The sequence below is a fragment of the Sylvia atricapilla genome, chromosome 13 (genome assembly GCF_009819655.1).
Source record: "Sylvia atricapilla isolate bSylAtr1 chromosome 13, bSylAtr1.pri, whole genome shotgun sequence".
NCBI lineage: Eukaryota > Metazoa > Chordata > Aves > Passeriformes > Sylviidae > Sylvia > Sylvia atricapilla.
Window position 1 is genome coordinate 20,521,350 of NC_089152.1, and position 26,065 is coordinate 20,547,414.

General features: G+C 38.9%; 1 protein-coding gene and 1 long non-coding RNA gene across 2 annotated transcripts; both read left to right on the forward strand.

Moving 5' to 3' along the window:
• Positions 1-1,992: 1,992 nt before the first annotated feature.
• On the forward strand, positions 1,993-23,158 carry CA12 (carbonic anhydrase 12). Its single transcript, XM_066328053.1, has 10 exons — positions 1,993-2,155; positions 4,162-4,182; positions 10,603-10,782; positions 12,416-12,558; positions 13,874-13,969; positions 16,038-16,101; positions 16,556-16,713; positions 17,765-17,891; positions 22,173-22,257; positions 22,929-23,158. Exons 1-10 carry the CDS (start codon positions 1,993-1,995, stop codon positions 23,011-23,013), a joined length of 1,122 nt encoding a protein of 373 aa, XP_066184150.1. The 3' UTR covers positions 23,014-23,158.
• LOC136366810 (uncharacterized) lies at positions 14,924-15,327 on the forward strand. The gene is made up of 2 exons (XR_010744591.1): positions 14,924-15,150; positions 15,195-15,327. It is a non-coding gene; the product is annotated as an uncharacterized lncRNA (long non-coding RNA).
• Positions 23,159-26,065: the final 2,907 nt, after the last annotated feature.

The window sequence follows — 26,065 nt, forward strand, 5'->3', positions numbered from 1 at the left end:
TTCATACTCGGGATGCAAATCTACTACTTCTTATCAGCCCTCACAGTCCATGAAAATGCTGCTCTGTCTCTGCCTTGGCCTGGTGCAGAAATAAAATTGACTGCTAGCAAACTAAAATTTCTTAAATTCAACATAAAATGCAATCCCTATGTGGTTTGTGCAGAACACAGGCAGGTAACTGTGTCAGGTTTTTTTCTCCCATGGCTTATATTTTGGAAGCAACAGCTTTCTCTTCATCAGGCATTGAAAACACAAGCACTGCCTGGAACTCTTCTCATAGATGTGAAGCCAAAATGGCTTCTGCTATAGCAAAAACTGGGGGAGGAGAGTTACAGAGTGTGAAAACACAAAAATGGTCTGAGGGAGATTCTAAGAATCAGAGTATACTTCACCATGGTGAATGTCTCAAGAACACTGGCAGAAAAGATGAAGGAAGGAGATAAAAAAACCACAGTTTGGCAGATAGCTCAGTCCATATCCACCTACACAACACAGTCTTTTTGTAGAGCGAGTAATTTTTAGCTCTTGATACCAACCTTAGCAGCTTGTCAGACAGGCTGCCAGCTATGTGAAGGCTGATGACAAAACCATTAATTCTACAGAAACCTATAGAATATTTTTCCAAATTTCCATCAGGTTAGGAAGGTCCTGCATGCAGCAACAGCTGTGTGCTGACAGCTCTCATGCTGGGCACATTCAGCATGCCTTTTGTACCAATACTACCATGTGGTAGATAGTGTCTTGCTTTTGATAATGGCACTTGCAAAGTCATGTTAAAAACATTTTCTCTATAGCTTATACCCTCTTCCTCTTGATTACATCTGTCTGGACCAAAACAAGCAGAATTACGATCTAGGTTTACAAAATGCTAAGGAGAAGTATGAGAGGAAGTGTTCTCAACAACAGCTGCTTCTTAAAAGGCTACAAGACATTAATTAGTTGCTGCTGCTCCCTGCAGACTCTCTCTACTTAGACTGAGAGGACTGGGCTAGATATGAACAGCAGCAATAGACCATGCTGTACAGCCCTGCCTGGGATCTAGGCAGAAGTGAGTCATGCTCCAGTCAACTTTCCTTTCCCCTTATCAACTCATAAATGGTAGGAAAAAATAATCATGTCTAATAGCATTGAGCAATTACACAGTAGTTGATAAATATGTTGAAAATAAAGTTTGACCGATCAATACTAATACATGACAAAGCTGTTACTGATAATGTAGCAAGCAGTTAATAACAATTATAAATAATAATGTACTCAAATAAAGCAAATAGTCTCTTCAATCCCACCTTCTGCTCCTCAGCTATCCTCATTTTAAGAGCTTATTCCTCAATCACTGACAGAAGAGGACATTAACTTATACCCTGTGCTCCTCTTTCCACCTCTTCATAATGTCCTGAATAATATCAGATTCTGGGACTATTGCTTCATGAATGTTCAGTCCTCCCTACTTCATGTGTCCTCCTGGTTCCAATAGCCTTCAGCTCAAAAAAAATCTGTTCCTGAGAAGTTGGATGGTTTTCATGGGAAGTGTCCATCGTCCCTTTGAGTTATTACCAGTCCCACACAGAGCCTCACTTCTCCTCCCTTCCCCCCTGTCCTCACAGTGGACCATTATACTACATCCAACTGATCAAAAATGGGAGCTGAGGGAGGATCTATGAAACAGGCTAGAAAAACTCTACTGTGGTATAGCCCATAGGACTATAACTTTTTAAAGCATTTTTGTCTCTAAAATAATGTCTCAAGTTCCATGTTTAAATTCCCTCTCCAAGTGCTGGAGTCTGCCCTGTGAGGATCTCACTAAAACTGACGTACTGAGGATATGATCAGTTTTCTGAGGGTGTTGTGACATAGAGGCAGATCTGATTACATCATTTCTATGGGATTGAGTCTCAGGAGCTTTATAAAAAGCAGTCCCAACAGCAAGGAGAGAGAAGAGGGCAATAACTCATTAGCAGAAGCTCTGTATATGTGCATTCTGCTATTTGCCACATGTCTACAAGGGAATTTCTTCAGTGCAAAGAAACCTGTGAACTACTGGAATATTATAAGACTTTCCTTGAGATGTCAGCCAAGAGCTTCAATATAGTCACAGTGGCTACTGTGCTTATTTTCTTCCTAAAGATACAGCTCTCAATGCAAGTGCCGTTGAATGGTAAAGTCTTTCAGCTTTCTATTTTATTGTCTTTTTTACCTTAGGGCAGCTATTTATGCAGAAAATGGCATCCTTTCATTATTACTATTCAATATCATGCTCAAAGTTGTATATTGTTGCAGTCTGACGTTGTTTAGATTTATTATCCTTATTTCTAGTTCTCAGAATAAGTATTCTGACATGTACAGGGAAGAGAAATGTGTCCTGTGATTTAGAAGGCATTACAGACTTCTTGCATGCTCAATATACTTTGCTTTGTGATCTTTTTATTTCTCATAAAATGAAGCAGAGACTGGCCATTTCAGAGTTAGCATAAGCATCACACCTTTCCCTTTGCCTATTTATTTTTAAACCAGAGAGAAAAAAAGCAACCTCTGTAAAGCAGCCCATACACTAGAAGTCATTCTCTTATATTGAAACAAGATTAGTTTCAGGAGGTTGGCACTCCTCACCCTCTTTCTAGGGGTCAGTGTTCATCTATTCAAACTGATTATAGTCAATTTTCATTTTTTCAAACTAATTATAATCTACCCAGTGTTATTATAGGATATGAGGGGAATTGTTGTAAAGTTATGTGTGAGAGCACTTACTCAGCATGTATATTCATGGGATGAAAATCCAGGAGGTTCAAACATAATCCAGAGATGTTGATTCCTGCAGAGATCTGTCAGGACAAGCATTTTACCAGGTTTTTTGCATTGATCAGCAAAAGGCATGGAATTCAAAATTTTAAGGTTGTCTTCTTATTTTGTGCATATGTCCTCTGAAAAATGCCTATATTCTATATCAGAATATCCCACCTGAAAGACAGAGGTTCCTAGAGCTTGATGCTTTCCAGAACAACAGAATAAATAAAGCTTGATGCTTTCCAGGTGCTTTCTGTGACCAGATAGAAGGTTTGGAATTGAAAGGATGTGTTGAAAAGATATGATACATCCTGAGGAAAATTCTGGAGACTGCCTGTCTCAGGAACCTAGTACCAAGAAATAGCAAGAGCTAGAGTATGTGCCTGTCTCAGACATCTTTCCAAGTAGATTATCACACTTACAACCATTCACAGCTCTCAAGTGACACTGGAAATGTATTTTCTCCCTGGATGTTGATCAGTCAAATGCAGGTACACTGGCTCTAGAAGCCTCTTTTGCCATGCATGGCCATGTAACTTTGTCACTCATCAATACTCATTCTAACAGGAACAAAGAGCTAGGACAGCGTTCACAGACACAGAGCTGTTGATTGTTCACTTCTAGTTGTGAATCCTCCAATTTGACACCGTGTGATAATCTGCCTGACTCTCACTTCATTATCTGGCAGAATAAAAAAAAAACCACTTTGCTCAGGTAGGACCAGGAAAGAATTATTAAAAAGAGCATTTAGTAAGTCAAGACATTTCCAAAACCATGCAGAGATACTGTCCCAAGTTCAGTCCCTTAAGCAGTGGATGACTATTGATCATTTGAACACTCACTCACCCTCCCTGGGATTCTCTGAGTTATATGCATTCATGTGTCATACTCCCTTTTTTCAAGGTCCATTTGTTAATTTCTGTCCATCGCTTCTCAGTGTAGCAACTGGCAATTTGTCAAACTCCTCAGCAAGGCATAGGAGGACCCGTAGTTACATTCCAGTTATATTCCTTGGCTTCCTAACCAGAGAAAAATCCCAGGGGTATACCTACAGACAAAGTCAGTGGATATTATAATTAAAAAAATAATAATAAAAAAAAAATTACTGAGAGCAGTTTTGCCCCAAGATTTAAGTGACCACAAGAAATTCACCCCTATGGGCAGGATCACAGGGATAATTATAGTTACAATTTGAGTGAGAAAGATTCATAGTGTCAAAAAGTTTGAAAGTGTCTGTGTTTTGCTATGTTTTTCTCAACAGCTGGGACTAGAAAGACAAAAGTATTGCAACATTAAATGCATTGGTTTAAGTAGCAATTTGTTTCTTTACAAAGTAATATCAATTTCAAATACATTAATATTTCCTTTGTCTTTAAACAGGGTCCAATTGGTCTTACATTGGTAAGTACTAATTCATACATACAAAGTTATGACTGTCTTCTGCACTTTAAGGACAACGTGCCAAATGTATTCCAGTCACAATCCTTACCCAGGTTTGAATCTGGTCAATTTTCTTGAAATCTGTTATTCATCTACCAAGTTTCATATCTAGGTGACTGAGAATCAGTTACTGAATTCTAAATTTCCTTCTGGAATGATAAACGTTTCAGCAGAATAAAACTGGCCCTGCAACTGCAGAGGGTCTCTGAAGCCCTCTGTTTCCTCAGTAGTCATGGACCAGCAGCACATTCCAGCTTAGTTCTCCAAAGAGCATTCTCTCCCTACCCACACGAGTCCTCTTCTTCAAGTAGAATCAGAGTTCAGCAAGTCACCTGTATTCTGTTTCTGGAGGCTCAGGTCCCTGAAGATCCCCGCAGTGGCAAAGCAGAATAAATCATCTTTAGGAAAGCATTGTTAAATTGTAACTAATCCTTTTAGTCATCTACTAACTCAGAAGGACCTGGTGCCTGCTCAGGAAAAAAAAAAAAATCGAGCATTTTTCTTTTAATTGATCAAATGCTTTAGCCAGGTGTTTCCTCATTCAGAGCAGCATTTTACATGCCAAATACCCACACAGTACGGAGAATCTCAGAAAAAAATCCTTGTTCTTAAGTTTTGATGCTGCTCCAAGACAACACAAAGAACCTCTGAGACTGAACTTGCTGCTAGGAACTCCACCCTTTGGCTGTGCTCTAGTTTACCTGACTTGCTTCATATAAGCAGATGGAGAACTGTCAGCTGCATGTCTGTCTGCCAGTGTCCATAAATAAACCTCACATTCCAGAAGGGAAAAAGCTTGGCACAGCTTTAATAAAAGCCTGGGTTTTCCACTTCGACAGCAGCCATCAAATAAATGTAACCCTGCTGGGTAATGAAAACAAGACTTTTTTACTACCATGAAAGAAGGAGTTTTGCCCTCCTTCCCAAGGTAATCCTTGCTTAAATTAGTTACGTCTCCCTTCCTAGGAATTTGGGTACTAGTGTTGATTTAGAAGTGTGTTATTCTCAGTGCCCAACTTCATCAACTCCTGTTAAGCTCTTCCATACTGCAGTCTGATTTCTACATTCTAAATGTATGGAGGATAGAGAGAAGGTCCACAAAACAGATTATCTTTTTCCTTCAACTACTAATTTCAAAACATATCTAGAAAAACATATAAAAGAAAATATAAAAAAGCAACTTCAAGGAACTGAAATGGCAACTGAACTTGTACAGAATAGTACAGAAAAGCAGAGGTAGAGCATTTACAGAGAAAAATAGCTATTAGAGAGACTGTGCTAAGCCAGGGAAGAGCACCACCATACTCTTCTACTGATACTGGTTCTTTATGGCATCCTAAATCTTCCACTGTGTACCTTTGCCCCTAAAACACCTTGCAGTGCTTCTCACTGAAATTAGGTCAACAGGAATGGAAAGGAATTCAAGCCATTATAACCACACTGCAGACTGATATCAAGATGAGGGTCAAGGTACAAGATTAAGGGTGGAGGAGAAATCTGAGTGTTCATTGTCAGAGATTTCTATTTGTTGAGTATTTAACATATTTTACAATACGTGAAATTGAACATTGATGCAGTGTTAGTACCTCAGGCCATAGTGGCAAAGCAAGATGACACCATATGTGATCTGGCCTTATCTATTCAGAACAGGCTTTCCAAAGAAATGTGAGTTTGCCTTGCTTATAATCAAAACTACTGCATTAGATACATCAAATATAAAGGCTAAATCTCTCCTATGATTGCTTCTTCCTCAGCCAAACTGCAGCAATGCTATTTGTTCTTCCTGTTTTCACTACCCTTGTACATAACTCAAGAAAAAGTGCCTGGAAGAAACACCACACAGCAATGAGGCCTGAGCCCTCCACCCTCGGTGACACAGGTTTGCTTTGTATTCTCTGAAGGGCAGCTCCACCTTCTGTAACATGGACAGAGTAGATTGAGAGTATCATAAGGAAAGTACTTTCAGTAAAAGAACTAAAAGAGTGGTTCCAATGCCCCACACCTCAGGACAGCACGTGCAGGCAGCTTTTGGCAATGCTGCTGTGTGGCTGTGGTGCAGGCTGAAGTCTTCTCTCCCAGAAAAAAACTGGTATAAGTGGATGTTAGGCTTTAATTCTTTGGGTTCTGGGTCTGTAGTTTAAGTGGGCTGGAATGAAATCAGAGTACCAGAATGATCCCTCCAGAGTGGACAAGCAGCTACAGTGGAGAAAACTAGCTTTGCAGACAAGTTTAAGGTAATAGTGCTAAAAAAATAGCAGAAATATTAACATGCTTTAGCAGTAATAGTGCAAACAGAATTATTAATGTACTTTAGTGTGTGAAGAGACAACTTCATGCTGCAGTGAAGACGCAAGAGCTGATGGCAACAGACATCTGGCTAATTGTACTTGAAAAAATCTTTTATTCTGCTGTTGCCTGAATAATCCCATTCAGTGAGGTGCTGAGAACCTGTGCTAAGACCCTTCCACTTCCCCTTCAGAAATGCCAGCTTTAGTGAACACACTAGAACGTGCCCCATACTTCTCATACAGCACTTGAATGCTGTAACAGCGACAGCTACAGCCCTTGGCAATTGCTCTATCTCACAAGTGTCCCTCTGGACGTGTGGAAGATACACACGTATTGGCTCTGTGTGCACAGAAAGGTATTACTGAGCACTAAGCAAAATGGAAACCACATGGTCACATAACCATGGCACGGAGCCTAGACTCAGCCTTCACCACCACCTCAGCCCTGGGCAAACAGCAGCTTTTCAGTTTCCAGCTGGCTGAAAACAGGGCAAAGTGCTCTGCCTTTTTGTATTTCTCTGGGGAATGGATTTTCCCCAGGACCCCTGGAGCCTGTAACCATGTAGTTTGACCCTTCCTTCCTTTCTTGACCCAATTGGCTGAGGTCCAGCCATCTCTCCTGAGCAGGAGCCTTGATATGGCCATGTTCTTCCTCTTTCTTCCTCTTGCTCTCCAGCCCTCCAAGGCTCCAGCCCTCTTGCCCTCCAGCCTTCTTGCCCTCTGGACCTCTCCCCTCCCTTCCCCTCCTGGAATAAACATCTTGGATCAACCCTGGGGGTAAGAGCCTCTTTTGGATCATCTGTCTTGTCCTTGAAATATTCCCCCAAAGCCTCCCAAGAAATTGAGCTAGCCCCGGGGGCCTGTGGGGGTTTGTTTCACTGCCTGGCTGCAAAAATTCCACAGGCATTCCCTGTGTTACTGACCCAATGCATTTTACTACATTACTTCAGATCGAGAGAACTTGCTCAGAGTGTGAGAAGCTGGAGCAACATGAATATTAATTGATCACCAGAGCAACAGTCTGTTGGTACCACTGATGTCTCACAGGGCAGTTTTCTCCTTATTTTAAATGGGCCAATGTGTACATCCTGAGAGCAAACACCACTGTTCATGAAGGAACATCTGTACTGCATTGCCCAGCAGCACCATTGCTGTGGGGCTGGCTGGAAAGTACAAAGCAGTCAAAGGAGATGGTATGATGGGCATGTGCAGCTTTGGTGCTGAGGATGTTTTGCTCAGTTCACTGGGCAGTGGGCAGCCAGACACTCCTGCTTTATTTTCAGACATCTTTTATGAAAAAGCTGTGAGGACACAGTCAGGCTCAGAGATATTTTTTGAGTGGTAAGGGAACACGGTCCTGCACACTTGTGTCTAGCAAAGCAGTCCACAAGCTGGATTTGAGCAGCTGGAGTTTGCACTCCCTAGGGCAAGGAGTGTTCTTGGCAGCACTGGGAGCAGTGGCAGCAGGAACAGTCCTACTTCCACTGATGCTGGCAGCTCCCTACCTTAACATGCTCACTCCAACACTTGAATTATTGTGTTGAGGGGGTAGAACAGGCCCATGACACGAGCGCTCTGCTGTCACAGGCCTGATGGGATCCTCATGGCAGCAAATACTTCTGAAATGCCCAGGCCACAAACACATCACACAATAAGGAAATTAACTTTGAAGATAATTTTACAATACTTCTTACCTTAGTATCTTTTGGGACATGTAACACAGGCCAATCTTACATGCACATGCTGTTCTTTATTTAGTGGTGATCAGACAAAGCCGTTGTAAACACAATGTGATTTCTACTGAATTTATCTGAGTGTACTGGCACAGTAAAAGGAAAATCTGGTTCACAATCAATCATTCTTTTTCAGCAAACCTCACGGAGAAATGCCTTCCAGTTGTGTGGATTATCTACCTTGGAAATCCCAGCTTCACATGCAAAATTAAGCTGCAGTTAGCTCAGCTCTTTGAGACAGGAGTTTTGAGGCACTGAAAGTAGAAAGAGTACATGACAAAAGACAGAATTTCTATAAAAACTGGGTTCATACCAAAGGAGAAGTCTTGTTTGGTTCTGTTGGGTTTTTTCAATTGAGCAGGAATGAGAAATAAGCAAAACATTCTGTAGCTTAAAGGCCTGTGAGTGGAGTTGCAGATTTATGCCAAAAAATGGATAACTGCTAGTAAAGGTGAAGGTACATGAAGACTGTGAGAACTGCATCATTTTATAGAAAAGACAAAAGTTTTCCTTCTGAACTGGCAACGTAGGTGTGAAGTTCCCATATTCTGTTGCCAGCTCTTCCAGACATTCAAGTCACACAAACACAGTACTGGAAAAAATTATTGGTTCTTCATGACTCCCTGGCTGGGACTAGACTTCTATTTTATACACCAATCACCTATTTAATTATCAGGTCTCCAAAGCTATGATTTGTAATATATCAAAATCTTCTTGAAAACTCAGTACCTTATCAAACTTTTTAAAATTATTGAAGTCTTTTTACAATAAAGGCTTCTCACCAATTTTCTGACATTGCTGTAATCTTAGCTTCTTGTAAAGTGTTGAACTTCAGTGTCATTGTCTTGCACAGCAAGTTTGAACCTAAGAAACTGTTATTTCTTGGTATATCCTAATGCATACTTTCCTGGGAAATATTCATTATGTATTCCCATAGTATGGAATTTATGCTCTTCTGGATGTATTTGTTATTTGCCAAAAATAGGTAGAGGAGAGGCTTCTATAATGTCAGCATTTAGATTTATTCGCTTTTTAAATGAATTGCAGCAACTTAAGGGTAGTATCACAAAGAGGTAAGAAGAAAGAAATTGATGTGATTGTCAGTGAACCGGAGTCAAAAATTTAAGTCACAACAACAGTAAGGCCTATTTATGCTGAAAAGCACTGATTGAGCCTGAGTATTCAGACTACAATGTTACCTGCTAACCTGCCTTGAATAATCTTAAACAGCTTTACCAAGGAAGTAAGTCTGTCTTTAGGCACCAGAATTGATCTTGTTGATTCTGTCACATGCACTGTGTTTAAGCCAGATTCACCCCCACTATTCATTTACCTGGCAATTGTCTTTCATGTAAATAAAGTGATTATTTTCCTTCAGAAAATATGTGAACTTGCTTTGCTACTGATGACCTGATCTTCAAAGAATCATTGGGAATATTAGTTTTGGAAAAGAAGCCTTCTAACCAAAGCCTCAAGGGACTCTGTCTATGTAGTTTAAGAGAAGTGAGAAACAATATCCTCTATAAGTGCTTCAGTGAGGAGCAAAAGTATGGGAACAGCAGGCGCACAGTGAAAAGCAAAATGCCAAGTAATTATCCATTGGGCACTAATGAAGTATCTTTTATCTGTAATGCTTAAAGGAAGAGTAGATGTTTATTCTCTTCTGAAAGAAATGCCTCATGGAAGTAGAAATTGATCCAGGGAGGCCCAATGTCCTGTGTTACATAGACCAGGCTGGATGATCCCTAAGGACCTTCCTGCCTTGGAAAGAATCATGATGAATGTTCAAAGACAAGGAGAAACACAAGTTGCAAGTACCTCTTCTGGTATTTGAATCCAAATAATCTTATCTTACAGTTTGCAAACAGCTACTAGCTGTTAATGTGTAATTAAATCAAAGGCAAAATTAAATCTCTCTTGATATTATCTATTCTTTGCAGATCTTACCGCAGGTAAAAAGCTGTGATGAAAAAAAGTTTCACCAGAGTTTGAGCAAATTATTGTAGATCAAATTACCACAACACCTTCAATTTTTTGCAAGTTAGCTTTTCACTGTGGACTATGCAATCCTGTTAGACAGTTTATACTATCAGACAGTTTGTACTATCAGACAGTTTGTACAGTAAGGAAAAGTCTGAGAGTCTGATATAATCAGACCTGTCTCTAGGTCACAAGACCCTCAGAAAAATGATCATAGCCTTCATTACCTCTGCTTTAATGAGGTCCTTAAAAAAAAAAAAAGTCTTAAAAATTTAGAAAAGGCTTCTTTTCCAAATTTTGTGTGAAGGCCGACATGGAAGAATTTCTATGTTAATTGCATACTAAAAATTTGACAAATGTGACTCTGTTAATTCACACAGGTCCTAATGGAGAGAAGGCTTGGCCAAAGAAATACCCATTTTGTGGAGGAGTATTCCAATCACCAATTGATTTCCACAAAGATATTCTCCAGTATGATTCTAATCTCTTGCCTTTAGAATTCATAGGCTATAACGTACCCTCCACTGACCAGTTTACACTGATCAATAATGGCCATTCAGGTAAGGCAGCTCACAGACAGCAAGGAATGGTAAAACAAAAGAGTTTCAAGAACTCAGTGGTTTTTTAATTCATGGCTGGACTACTTTGATTATTAGATGAAATTAAGCTTTCCTTTCCTTGCAAGCCTTCTTTTCCTAAAGTCCTTCTTGGTCCTGAGTGAAAGACTGGACTGTCACAGTTGAATGCACCAGGCTGATGTAAGTGACAGGCAATAGGTAGAGAAGCATATCTTGTCATTGTGTACTTTAAGGGTGCCAGAGTGCAGAAGGAGCCAAAAGAACAGCACTGAGAGCCTGTTCCTCCCAAAACAGTCACACAGGTAAAAGCAAATTCCTTGGAGAACCTGTCCTACAACTGTCAGATCTCACCCCTAAACTATGAAGGGTTATTATTTCTTAAAGAAAGCCGAGACAAAGATATAACCATCTCAAGAAAATGGGAATTCATTTCCAAGGTCAGTGCCCTCCTGGAAAGCAGTAGAGATGCATCCTACTCACTTAGATACAAATTAATTTACCTCTGAGTAACAAAAAATTAGCCTCCGTTGGACTGATCATTATACCATCTGCTGCTACCTTCTCTTTCAGCTATAAGAAGCCAGTAGAATGCTTAGTATTGAGCTGTCAAGTAATTTCTGTATATGTAATTGATGTTCTTTCACCAGCCAGTTCATCCAGACACAATCACTTACTTCAGCTAGACTGAAAACAGTAGAGCTCAAAAAACCCTCTTCAGTAGAAGCTTAAAATACATAGGGTCATAACTGTTACTTCACTATGGTTTTGAGCCTTCTTTCTCCTGAAAAACATGTTCAGGACAGTCCAGAAACAAACTGTATTAATTCTGGAAAATAATACGAATAAATTGAAAAGAAACCCATCTTGACATAAGCCATTGCTTTATGAAGTACCAAATGCTCCAAGTGAACATCTGAGAAGTTTATGCTGGGTTGAGAATTAGTACTGTAATTTCTACACCAAAAAAGCCCCAACAAGCCAGCCTGCCTTTCCCACCAGAGAGCCTTAGTGAGCAGAAGGGAGGGTCATTCAAGCAAAGGTCTTCCTCAAGCGTGTCAAGAGAGGAAATGCTCATTCTTAAGGTCTGGGATTATCTTGCTGCTTGACATCAGTGTTCTGGGTTTTGGGAGCAGCAAGGAAAGGGGGGAGTTTATTTGGTTTTGTCATGTTCCCCTAAAAGAAGATTAAGAGGCAGCACAGTTCAATATAACAGAAGATATAAATTACCATGGGAAATATTAAAAGTTATTAAGCCATTTTCAACCATTATAAGGGGATTGAAAGAAGGTACACAAGGCTAAATTTTGCTTTGACTTATCTCTGAGATTAATTCGCATTCTTCAGAGAGAAGAAAGATTTCCACTAGTAACAATTGTCACATTCAATTCACATATTTAGGAAAATAGAAATGGTTGTGTTCTAAATCCTGATCTACCAAGAAAGGCTTAAAGAGAACAGAAGTGTTTATCTCTTACACAGACTGAGATGGATTTGAATTAATAATCTGCTTTTTTCATGTTCTATATATAATATTCTTAGGGATGGTATTTTTATTTGACTTGTTCTTGAGATCTGTGGTATCATTTGTTCCTATCTGGTTTTGGTCTGCTTACAGTGAAAATGTATCTGTCACCAGCTATGTCCATCAGAAACCTCCCGTTTGAATACACTGCGTCTCAACTTCACCTGCACTGGGGAAACAGAAACAAATCTGAAGGCTCTGAGCACACTGTCAGTGGGAGGCATTTTGCAGCAGAGGTAAGGCAGGCCAGATCAGAGAAAGAAGCAAAGAAGGTTGGGCAGGTCCCATTGTGTCAAAGTGGGATCTGTCTCTTGGGTAAATGACTGTAAAAGGCTGTAAGGTTCTAAGGTTCTTGACATAAGCCAAGTATTTATGATCTGGGCATATAAAAAAATGGGTTGTGCACCACAAAAAAAGATGGATTCAGATATGCTAAGTCAGGGACCTGGAATTTAGGTTCTAAACTCAGAACTGGCACCAGGTTACTTGAGGTAACTTTTAGCTGGATGACACTGCTGCTCTGTTTACCTTTACTCACTTTCTTCTCTACAGTGATGAACTGCTTATCTTTTCTAATTTCTAAATAATGGATTTAGGAATAGATTTTGATAAGCAGTACCAATCAGGTATTTACCTCAAAATTATTTAAAAAACTAGTCCAAATAATTTGCTTGCATAACAGCACTTTAGGAATCCATTTCTTCTTGAGTTATATTTAGCACTTTGGGGTTTACATTCCAAATATTGGAGTGTGTTGTGGTTTTGAAAAAAAACCAAGTGAGAGGCTCTAAGTCAGAAATAAAATTTAATGAGAAGAAAAGGAAAATAGAATAAAATAAAATAAAATAAAATAAATATAAAAAGAAAAACCACTGACAGAGTCAGAATACAACCTGATCAGGGTGATGGAAACAGTCCAGACAAGGTGGTCTTCCTGAAACAGAAATCTTGTAGAAAGGTCTGGTAGCTCCAGTCCTCTGGGAATCCAGTGGGTGAGGGCTGCTTCTACTGTCCCAAATCTCAGTTTATATCCAGGTGAGAATGCTTGGCTCTTCTTCACGGGCAGAGCATCTCACAGTGGGATGATGAGTCATGGAAGAGAGCCTTGATGGCCCATTAAAGAGAGAGATAACTCCCAGAGGGAGTTTTCTCTGAGTCATGCAAAAGGCATTGATGGGCCATTAACTGAAGATGGTGATAGAATACATCCTAAACTACAACCCAGGACAGAGTGTTAAGTTGTTATTTTTTCAGAAAAAATTACTAGTACCCCAGTCAAGATGCCTTGAAGTGCTGAAGTCATGATTCCTCTTTCTCCCCTCATTATGAGGGGTTGTGTGGGCTGTGTGTAACTCAGCTACAGCAGGGCTGTGAGTCCCAGGATCTTCTGCCTTTCTCAAAAAAGAAACCTTACTGCTGCAGCCAGAAATCACTGAAGGACCCTCCTGCATTGTCTTATTCTGAGGTGGCTGCATGGTCCTTTTTAACTGTGAAGCATAAATGTGAGTATGACCCAAATGTTATTGTAACAAAGTATCTCCTCCGTTGTAGCTGCATATTGTACATTACAACTCTGAGAAATACCCAGATATAACAGCAGCAATGGACAAACCAGACGGACTGGCTGTTTTGGCTGTTCTCCTTGAGGTAGGATGCAGAATCTTTTATTTTTCTGTTTGTTTAGAATATGCTTTCAATCATTCAGTTATGAAAGACCTTTATTGTACAAAATTACCTACATTATTTAACAATACAGTAGCTGAATAAAGTTTCTTCCTTTCCTCTTTCACAAAAAAATAAACAAACCCCAAAAGGGTTAGATTCTAGCAGCATATACCAAACCAGGAGCAAATGTTACAAAAATAGGAATTCTGAGTATTTCCTCACGTCTTTTAGTAAATTAACTTCAGCTATGTTAAATCCATTTTTGAATTCATTTACAAACTAATGACTGGTAGTGTTTATTGAACAAGAGACAATAGTGAATTTCAAGCTCATTTACTCAAAGCTGCCTAGTGTAGCATGAAACAGTTTGAACGCATCAGAGAGGCACACACAACCACAACCCTGCCTTTGACCACTGTATGTAATTAGGATTTAACCACAGTTTTCTCCCTGCTAACTTCCCAGATTCTTTGAATCATAGATTACAGAAAACGAATACATTCAGTGACATATTAAGATGCCAGGACAGTTTTCCAATTTTCCTCTCTTAAGTCCCACATATGAAGATAATATAAATGTTAAACAAAAAGAAAAATATTTAGTAGCTTGTATATATATAATTCTTCTTTTTCTTGAGGATTAAAACTCCTCAATAGGATAACTGTAAAGATAATTTTTAAATGAGAGGATTTTCTCCAGCATAAGAAACTGAAACCACAAGTTTCCATATTTCTATCAAAAAGTATAATGTTCCTGTTAGCAAACAAAGCTCTTATTAATATTACCCAAGCTCACTTCCTAACATCTCTAGGATTTTGAAAGTAATTTTGTGTTAAATTTCAGTTCATTTGGAAGTTGTAGCTGTGAAACGTGTCAAAATATTGTATATTATGTTAGGGAATAATACTGGGATTCTGGTTATTTCTAAGCAATGGTGTGACAGCTGCAGCTGGTCTGAAGCTGCACAGATAAATTTGGCCATAACCAAACCCAACTCGACTAGCCTACCTCGTTCAAGAGCAGAAGTAAATAAGTCCCTGGGTATGACAATGAGAGGTTGGATTTGAACTCAAAGAGGGGACCCCAGCCAATCCCATTCAATCCTGAATGCAGACATATCATTGGCCAGGGAACCGGGTTGTGCTGAGTCCTTGACCAATCAGGTGTTCAAGCACAGGAATTTTGTGCTGAGTCCTCGACCAATCAGGTGTTCAAGCACAGGAATTTTGAACCCTCTGTAAAGGAGGGCAACCATCAATAAACCTTGGCTGCTGTCGCATGACCTTCGGTGTATTCAGTCATGTGCCTGTCTCCAAAACTGTAACCCTAATGTAACACAATGGTGTTTGAAAATCAAATAAGTGAACAATGGAGATTATGTCTTGGAAATCCTTTCGGACAGCTGGAGGTTGTCACACTTAATGTAAGGACACCAGTTTATTATGTCTGGTTGTTAGAGGAGTTGCTAAGCACCAGCTCTGAAGAATTCATAAAAAAGGCATTGATTATTAGACTGAAAATCTGCTGGTAGCAGTTGAAAAACACGGTCTTGTGTGATAGATGAGTTATAGCCTTTGCCAGATAGTTGAGTTGTGGCCCTGTGGTACTCAACAGTGTCATTCTTTGCCTCTCTGGACTGTGAGGAGCAGCAGATTAAAAATGCTTATGAATGGAAAAGTGTGGCTTTGACTGGGAACCCAGGGATGATCTGAGAAGCCTGGCAGCTGAGGACTTCTGCCTGCAATGCTCTTAGAGGAAAGGACTTCTCTTCACTTGCAGAACACTCTGGGGCAGGCAAGGGCAATAGGCTTAATGCATACAAAAGGTCTGCGCTGCAGTTGTAAAGGCAGCAATAAAACACAGCAGCTCTAATAGGCCTGGAGCAGGAATATTATCAAGGCTCTAAGGACAGAGAGCATGTTTTCAGTTATAGAATACTTACGCCATTCTAGTACATGAATATCTGGACAGTGGAGGTTCTTGCTTTAGAAGCCCAGACCCATATTCAGACTGATGATTTGCACAGCTGTTGATAATATGATCATTGCAGATTGGACCCTTCAACCCATCCTATGAAAAGATCTTCAGGCACTTCTGGAATGTGAAATACAAGGGTGAGTGGCTAAGTCAGACTGAGAATGTCTGAGAGTATCAGATGTCATCCTGAGAGGGATTGAGCTGGCTGAAGAAACAGTCCAGAGATCCCAGGCAAATCTGCCACAAACTGTGAAAGGCTTTCAAATGCAGTGCATTCCTGGGAAGAGCCTATGGCTAGCATGCCCCCTATGATTCTAACTAATCAATTTCTTCCACATGTTGTTTTTTAGTTAATATGGTCACAGTTTATCTTAGAGGACTCTGATTTGGTGTCTCAGAAAAGATTTGTACATATGAAACTTAAAAATCTGTAGTCCTTATTAAACTGGGATCATCTCTACTCAAAGGTATTTTTCTTATCCTAGTGATATGACACTGAAAATATCCAACTTACCAAAAAGCAAATTCACTTCACTGATACACTACCTGTGTAGTCATGATGCAATATTTAACACGAACCCCCTTTTTTAGATCAGAAGGTCCTGGTTCCCGGTTTCAATATTCAAGAACTGCTGCCTAACAGACTGGATGAGTATTATCGCTACGAAGGATCCCTGACTACTCCTCCCTGCTACCCGAGTGTTCTCTGGACAGTTTTCCGACACCCCATTAAAATTTCTCAAGAACAGGCAAGTTCCAACAGAGCACATTTCCCTGACTGGTGTCTGCTAAAGAAGAGTAAATACATATTCTCGTTTCCTGAATTTCTCTTATGTTCCTGTAAAACTGAAAGGTGACCATTGCTAAAATCCTTGAAGTGGAAAGAACAGCACAGAACTGACTGATAAATCAATATCCCATTCTATTTGTTGTTAGCACAATAATTCTCAGTTGACCAGAAAAAAGGAGAGACAGCTGCACAGCAATTGGTACAGTATCAACTTGAAAAAAATCCCAGTCAAGTGAGAAGAATTTTGATTTTTCATTATGTACTTATTCCCTGTTCTAAGTCTTTCCATGAGTTACCTGAAGATTATTGTTCATGTCTGAACATTATTCACCAAGTATTTTAGTGCTACTTTTATCCTGATGGACACGGGTGGGTTGGAAAATTTCTAAAAACTTGTGTATCCATCATGAATTCCCTAACTTTTCTCCCAATTACTTTTTTTGTGTTCATCTAATTAACTTCTTTTGCTCATTACCTAAACTCGTACCTAGACTACAAACTCACAATCAGTATCTTCTGATTTACCTAATTATAGACATCGAGGGAAATATTATTATCAATATTATTATTACTATTATTATAGTATTATTATTTCTTCATTGAAAATACATTCTTACCTTTGTCTTTTCTGTCAGACCATGTCTCTTCCAAGACAGAGTTCTTTCAAAAAGTAGCCTTTAATACTGCTTAGGAGTTAGACTGTGCCAAGAAGAGCATGCTGGAAAAGTCTATGTTTCCTCCCATCCAGTTTTCCTGGCAGATAATCTAATAGCAAGCAGTAGTTTTATCATGAAGGAAAACAAAATACAGGTATCGACTTGGAGATATCACAGTCTTAACACATTATTTTGTATTTGGGTTCACAGGCCACATGAGACTTAGTTATTACTTAATATATCTCCTCTCCTTTGACTGCACCTTTTTTTTTTTTTTTCAAACACTCCCAGCAATCACACACTGGCACTGCTTTCTCTGTATTCTGGGAGCTGAACAGGTGCTTTCCTTTATAGTTACTGGCATTGGAAACAGCCATGTACTGCACAGAGAGTGATGACCCAGAACCCCTGGAAATGGTGGATAACTTCAGAAACATTCAGGAATTCCATAAAAGGCTGGTTTTTATCTCCTTCCATGAAGGTGAGTTGCATAAATGCTCCTGTGCAAAGAAACACTGCACAGTGATCTGTGTAAGCATGAAGAGCTGGAATGGCAGTCCTACTGCACTGTACCACTACAAAAACACAACTGTCACCTTTCCCTGCAGTTCACTTTGTTGCCTTTTCTTCTCATATTGCATTGGTGCATGGGCAACTGTATGAGAATAAGGTATTCCCAGGGTAGGTAAGATTTTTTTTCCACATTGGGTATCAGTCAAGCCCTGCAACCCTTCTGATCAAAGGCAAGGAGATAAAAGAAAGAAGATATGGTTGGCCTTGTCATGCTTGGCAGAAGTATTTGCTGTCACTGTAAATACTAAACAGCTCCACAGCTAAGCCCTTTCAACCAGTGTAAGTGCTTAAGGTGGCCTTGTCTCACCAGTGACATTTGCTGGTTCTCATCAAGGCCAGGCTTGATCTTATGCTTGATCTTGCCTTTCAGGGGCAGAGTTTTTTACACAGAATCAGAAGAGGTCCTTGAGGAATTTAAATTTGGCAGATAAATATAATTAATAACACTGGATTGTCTGATTCAGTGTTACAAAAAAAAAGTCAACACCATTTTATGAGGAAGAACTGATTCAAAAGGTTAACTCTGCAGTGTTACACAATGACGGCACATAAGTTGGTGGCGGACTTTGCACAAAAGTCTGCATCTGTAGTGAGAAGCTGAGCTGTATCCCACAGAAAGGCCTTTGAGTACGCTGTTTGTGCAAAATGTATTGTTCCAACTTTTGTTGTCTAGCAAACAAGTACTCTTAAGGATCTGTGAAGTTGGCATGTACAATCAAGGCACGTGAATCTAGGCAAGGCACTACACTATTTGAAATTAAAAGATTTCTAAAAGAAAAAACAGATTTCACCAGAAAGATTAGCCAAGCAGTAAACTTTCAAATTAATAAAATGTATTAGCATATAATTTCAACTTTGTCTGCCATTTTCTTCACCGTTTAGATGAAAGAGCACAACACTCTTGAACACTTTCACACAACAGAAACAGTTCCCTGCAGGCACACTGCAGTAGCTGTTCTTGCCATTTCCCTCTGCAGACAGATCCTTTCATAACATATCTCTTCTAATAGAAAGCTATAAAGGAGAAAAGTGAAAATTACAGATCAGTGAAAACAAATACTGGGCAAAATATCTCTGAAGTCAGAGATGATTTAGATTTGTTGTCAAAAGTTGGCTGATCTCTTAAAATGAGAATTACACTTGAAGTTCTCTTGTTGCTAGATTCTAAACATAATACCTAAGAAGACTACAAGTTTACCAAATTAGCAGCAGTCTTTAACCCCTCTGTGATTAATATATGAACTGATACTAGTTGCTTAACAATATATTGAGCAAATGAAAAGATGACTGAATAGTAAAAGAGGGAAAGAACTAGAGTATGCCAGCCTTTTTTTCTGCTTTTATGGATTGGCCAACCAGAAGAATGTCCCCCCATGTCATTCTTATATGACCACAAAGAGGTTAAAACTTCCTTCTCAGATCTCTGGTCTCAAACACTGGTTGCGGACTAGAGAGCTAGTTGGCTACAGAATGGCTATTTTAATAAACCTCTTCAAATCTCTGCTCAAGGCAGATTATGTGCAATGATTTCAACCAGCAGAATTTGCAATACAGCTTCTATGCTTCTGAGACTAAAGCTTCCTCTGCAGATCTTAAATCCCTGCACAAACAATCTACTATAGCAATGCCACTGCAGGAATATTTCCTGAAAGTACGGGAAGTTGCAGAGTGAGCAGCTCCCTTGTGATTATGACAGGGTCACCATGACAGGTTCACCTAGCGATTCAGCTTTTATATTTTATACCCTCATCCTCTATCTATCAAAATTCACTACTGGTGGGCTTGGTAAGTGTATGTTGTCAATTCCTAACCACAAATAGCCATTGATCTGCTGAGTCTGAGTGGTCAGTCAGAAATGAGAAATGCAGTTTTGCATCTCTTTCTTAAGCTGATCTTTCAGCACCTGACTATATCTCTCTCTATATCACACTCAGTGCTTAATCATAGAAGGCAGAGAGCTGCAACCCATGATCCCAATAACTGAAAATCTGACATTATACTTTTCATCCAGGAATCTTCCAAACACTTCACAGAAATAGTGTAAGCATTCTTATTCCCATCTATGGGGAAAATTTGACCCAGATGTGACTTACTCAAAATTATTGCTGTGAACCAGAGCCAAATCAAATAATAACATTTGGTTCTCCCTCTGCTAAGCCCCATTATTGGTTCCCATGCAGAGATGACACCAGCCATAAAAGCGTTTTCAATGTATCTTTAAAGCTGGCATGACTTAGCACAGTTAAGCTGTAGGGGTTATTGCCCATCCTGCTGTTCACACTCCAGAACCGGTCTCTATGGCTATGAAAGACATTGCTTTCAGTGCTACTTTAATAGAAATATTAAATGAATATTCAATCTGAGTACATTTAATTACAAAAGCTCATTGACTCTATCAGTGAACCATAGAAAAAATGATCAAAATTTCAAAAAGGGTATTCATTACCCCTGTAATCCCACCTTCTACTTACTTCAGTCACAAAAGCTCCCTCACAGGTGCAGCCCCTCACCTTAAAGGGCAAAAAAAGGAAAGAAAAAAAAAAAGAAAAATAAGAAAAAAAGAGTCCTGTCAAAGTCCAGTGAAGTACAATTGGGTGCTGCAAGTGCCCAGCCTGATGCAGTCAGCTGCACCTCAAAAAGGAATGGAGCACACCTGTTAGGAACAGAAAGAAAGGCCATGCGCAGAGTCAAGGGTTGGACCAGGCAGCCACTGGAATTTGTAAAAGAAATCCTGTTGTGCACACCTAGGCCCCTACTAAGCAGGTTTCAGAGCAACTTTTCTGCCTCATCACTGACAAGCCTGAGAGCTGCCACTTTCACTTGAGCACAGACACAAGATGAGGCCACTAGCCTGTATTTTGTATCAGAATTGAAAATGACTGAGGTGTTCAGTCATCCTAAATTCATTCTCACTATTTCAAAAGAAACACATTTCAAAAAGCTTCTAATCTTTAAGGATTACACAGCAAAACTCACATATGTTTATAATATATTTTGTCTATCAGTAATTTATTCAAATTACATCATCTTCACATGCATACAGCTGGAATTTGCTATGATGTTCAAACCACCCACTGCCCACAAATTAAACAGGAACTCATGTCTAGCTTTGATTAGGGTACCATGCTGAAATACTACCCAGCTAAATTTCCTGAGAAGATGCTCTCATCAGACAGAAATGCTGTCTAGCCTTCCTCTTCGAAAGACAAGTTCTTTTTCTACAGTTATCTCCTTGGTGTTATATTTTTTTGTCCATCTGACACACCTTTACTATAACAAAACTCACCTTTTGTAAAACAGCTCTTCTTCAATTCCTTGGATTGTGAGCTTCTTCCATTCAGCTGGATTTCAAATTAATGGGTCAAATATGGTTGAACTCCACGTTTTACATTTGTGCTTTATCAACAGCTGATTTAATAGGAGAAAATATTTAGATGGAATACATGAAACCCATCAGTTTGACTCTGAAAGAGCTCTGATGTTGCTTAGAGAGAAACAATCATTTGATAAAATATTTTTAAAAAAAAGTGTAAATTAAGAAAATGCAGTTAAGAAAAGGGAAGTCACCTCCAGGATCTTTGTGGAGGCCAAAATAAATAAAAAATACTTCCATTGCCAAAAATGTGCATTAAACTCACTAACAACTATAGCATGATAATCCTTAAATCTTTGTGCAAACAAAAGATCACTCAATTCTTTGTGCTAATATTGTGAATTAATTTTTGCCTTCTTTAGTGCCTTTAAGCAATGTTCTCAACAGCAAAGCATATCATACTTCAGCTGTCCACATTCAGTGATGCTCTCTTTGAGAAAACAAAAGGTGTTGAATTTAATATCCTGGATTGCCTAGGTTTAATTCTTTGGGTTTGTTTATGATGTCTAATTTATTATAGCATAAAAATCATACTCCTGCTATGACCTGCTGTGCCTGTGCCTCCACAATGGCTTTGTGACTTCAGCATGTGTCCCATGTCACAGCACTGTGAATTGTGTGTGGATCCTGCTGTGGAATCGGGACATTACAGAGAACATCTATGCAAAGTTACCCATTCATAGTCACGAAGTGGTGTGACCACACTGTAAAAAGGTTGCAGATGCAGAATGCAAACGTTATGATAGGCCAGAGACTCTCCTTCTCCACTCAAGGCAATAATATTACCAGTTGTGCATGTTTTCCCTCTTTTCCTAGGTTTTGTGGTTTCTATTGTGATAGCCTGCATTCTTGGAGTTCTCATCATTCTTGCAGTAACCTTCTGGCTACTGAAGAAGAAAAGGTAAGATATCTGGCTATAACATCACAAAAAATTCAAATCATATTTTTCCTCTGATGCAGAGAAGTGCTTGTACGTCCAAAACTTTGCACATTTCTTATAGTGGTAAGGTTTGATCTTTTGTAATACATAGTATCTTCCTACAAAAGCTCATTTGTTTTTGTAACTGTATACATTATTTCCTCTGTGTCATATTAGGCTGGGTCAATAAGAGGCTTACCCAGTTTTTCTGTTTCTCAAATGCCATTTGTTCTTTTCTTGTTTTTTTTGCTAGCACTGCTGCTCCTAATTGCTTTTTGGATCCTTCCATTTTTTCCTGGAAGTGTAAGTGAAACAAGGAGGACAGAATTTTAAGAAAACCTCTCCCAAAGGTTGTAACATTTTAGAGGAAGAAATATGTACTGCCAAAAGATCCTTAAGCCACTGTTTGCCAACAAAGACAAATCCTGGAAAAAATCTAAGATTACAAATTTTCCTACTGCCTTATTCCTTTTGCATTCAGCATTGACCTTGCATACAAAATGTGTTCTGAAATATTTGAAACAATAAGCTACTGTGACGTTTGCACCAGTACAGAGAAAAATAATCTCATACATGCATAATGGACAACTTTAAGTAACTAACTGTGCTTTTCCTTCATTGGCATTACAATTATTTAATATGTTTTATTTTAGCTGCAAAAAAGGAGGTGAAAACAACAGAGGAGTCGTCTACAAACCAGGCATGTACAAGGAGGAAGAAGACATCTCCAAAATTTAATGTCCTGCTTTGTCACTAAAGCCCCTTGTCATTCATAACACTGATTTATTTTGGATTGGTGAAACACATCTCTTGTCCTTGGCTAATGATGACCCTCAAGAGAGTTTTAAAAACACATACCAGCCAAAAATTTTCTGTAGCTCTTGTTTTCCAGAGAGATGTGATTGGTGAATCCCCCTGAGCTGAATTCCTAGTCACATTCTTTTCATGTCTGCTGCTTACTGAGTCTGGGTGTTTTAATTCATTCTATAGTTAATCCTAAATTCCAGTTTTATGGTTTGGTCAGCACAGATTTTCCCACAGGCATTCAAACCTGAAGACACTCATCATGCTACAAACAGTCTTCCCTGCTAAAACAAGGTATTGGTTTTAGCAGCATGAATATAAACAAGATAAAGGGCAAACTGTATTTGACATCAGTATTTGAACTGGGTTGTTCAGCAGATACAGTTTTGAAAAGCACAGGACATGATGCCACTGTATTCACCAATGGAATTGTGATATTAGAGGAAAAGTGTAAATGCAATGAAAGCCACATGGATTATTAATAGGGTTCAAGCCCAGGAACTCAGTGCTAAGAAAACACTACTACTAGAGAAACAGCTCACTTTCCAACTATTAAACAGCCTCCAAATCTGTTAGGAAAGTCAGCCTCTCATTGGCACACGAATTAGAGAAGAATATTGTCCTATTATCCTGGTCTTATTTATAGTGTGTATGAGTGATGTGAAGATAATGTAGTTGCTGCTGCTTTTAAGCAAACTTGACATTTAACCACAAAATCCGGATAGATTTTACAGTATATATTACAGCTGCAATTACACAGTAGACTTTTTTTTTTTCTGATTTACTTCTCTTAGTAATCTAATTCCTAGAAAGAAATCTAAATTACCTTTCCAGACCTCAAAAGCTAGATAGTCAGAGTTTCATTATGCATTTTTGGAAGTGAGAAGAATAAACCTGATTCCACTGCAGACACTGTGGAATGTCATTGACTTCAGGAAGAAAAGGGTGTATCCAGCCTACCCTGATGCATACAGAATTCTTCTTAAATCTCACATCTACAGTGCAAATATGAAATATACTTCAGTATGCACACTGGAGGTGACAGACCACAGGATTATACCTAAAATAATTTCAGGTCTGAATGCTGCTAAGCGCTACTGGGGAAAATTCAATTTGAACTTTATATTTAGATCCCTTTTATAGTCAATTGCAGCACCACCATATCTGTGATTTTAAAGAAATAAACTCTTATCCTATGTGCTTTCCTCCTTTCAAGATGGAAGATTCAGACTGTTTTAGCATAGAGTGCTTTAGATTCTTCGTCTTCCATCCCCAAGAAAATTGTGTGATGTCAAAAGCAGGCTTTTGAGAGCAAGAAGAAATAACTTATTAATACTAACTGTATATGAAATTGAGGAGCACAATCTTGTGACTGAGTACACTGCATATGCCAGCATTTTTACCCCACATAAACAAGCACCATAAAGATAATCTTGCTGAATGGTTTGAAATTACTTAAAAGCCAGCATTTGTGTGCTACAGGGAACATAACTTACTCTTTGAATAAAGGTGTTTAAAGACAAAATGACATAATAATTTTTTGCTGTTTCTTTGGTTTCTCTTGTTTCTTTTACAAAAGTAACATTTAACTGTGTATTTTAATCTTTACCTCAGCTGATTAGAAACATCCATCAATCACTCTCTTTTTCATGTAGCATCCTTTATACCTGTAAAAAGCATAAAAACCTCAGCCAAGCACTACATGCTTACTGTTAGAGTACCAGCAAACATATTAAATATATTACACATTGGGCAGAAAATGTCTCCTTCAGAATTGTTTCCTAAGCAGAAGAGCAAACTGAAGAGGAATTCACACAAATAATTTTCCTGCTACTCCCACTTGTAACACTCTCAAATTGCACAGAGGCCTCCTATAAAATCTATGCTGCCTTTGAAAATGCAAGCATATGGGAATTACTGTTTTTCTTTAATATTGTATTATCAGTTTGCACTGCCAGTGGTGTCTAAGCTGAAAGAATCTAAGCCCGTAGGTTTTCTGGTCTCTGAAGCCACTGTCATTTAATAAACCTATTGAAGGATCAGATTTTTTAAAATAGTTTCCAGCAGATTTCTTTTGTCATTCTTACATGCACAATATGTCCAGGAAAAATGTCAAGCATAATCAGATGGACAGATGTAGCTAACATCTTACCATAATAAACTAAACCACATTTTAAAAAATCTCAATTCACTTCTTTTTTAAATTGAATGACCCATTTCTGAGATTCCAGTAGCAGAAATGAAGGCTAAATAAGTTGGGCCAGTGAAGTAGAAGGCTCTACAAGGTATGTAAAGTTCTCTTTCCATTTCTTATGTGTGACAACACCCTCAGGGCATGATTGTGTAACCTCAGAGTAATCACTTCCTGTCAGGAAATACAAATATCCTCACAGAGGTGCTTTACTGACTGTTCCACTTCCTGGTTCTGGCAAGAATTCCTTCTCTCAGGAAGAGGTTATCAAAACAGTAGCGACCAAGTTTTCTGTCTTAGTTCAGAAAGGAGAGCTTAGTCCAGGATATCCTATCGTAGTTTATATAACAAAGTTTAAAGTCAACTTGGTAGAACTTTGTCAGAACTGGCTGACCAGTCTCAAGACTACTCTGCTAACAGTGTGCAGTGGGATCATGATATATAACATGATATTTTCACACCTTCTCCACTATGAAGAGTGTAAGAGTACAACACATCTTGGATAACTAAATATGTTTCAAAATTTGCCAAGGAAATATTGAGTCACAAAAAATTCCTCAAGTATCATCTCTAATGTATGAAAACAAACCTCAAAAGATTACTTTTAATATATACCACTGAAAATTATTGCCGAACAAAAGCAGATTTTGAAAAACCATATTAGATATAGAAACTTTAGGGGACAAAAAGCCTTTTCAACCTCAGCTAAAATGGTGAAAAGAAAACAGTGTAACTTTGCTACTGCAAAGCTTAATGTGTTGAAGTAAAAAATTATTTTCATTAATTCTGTAGCAA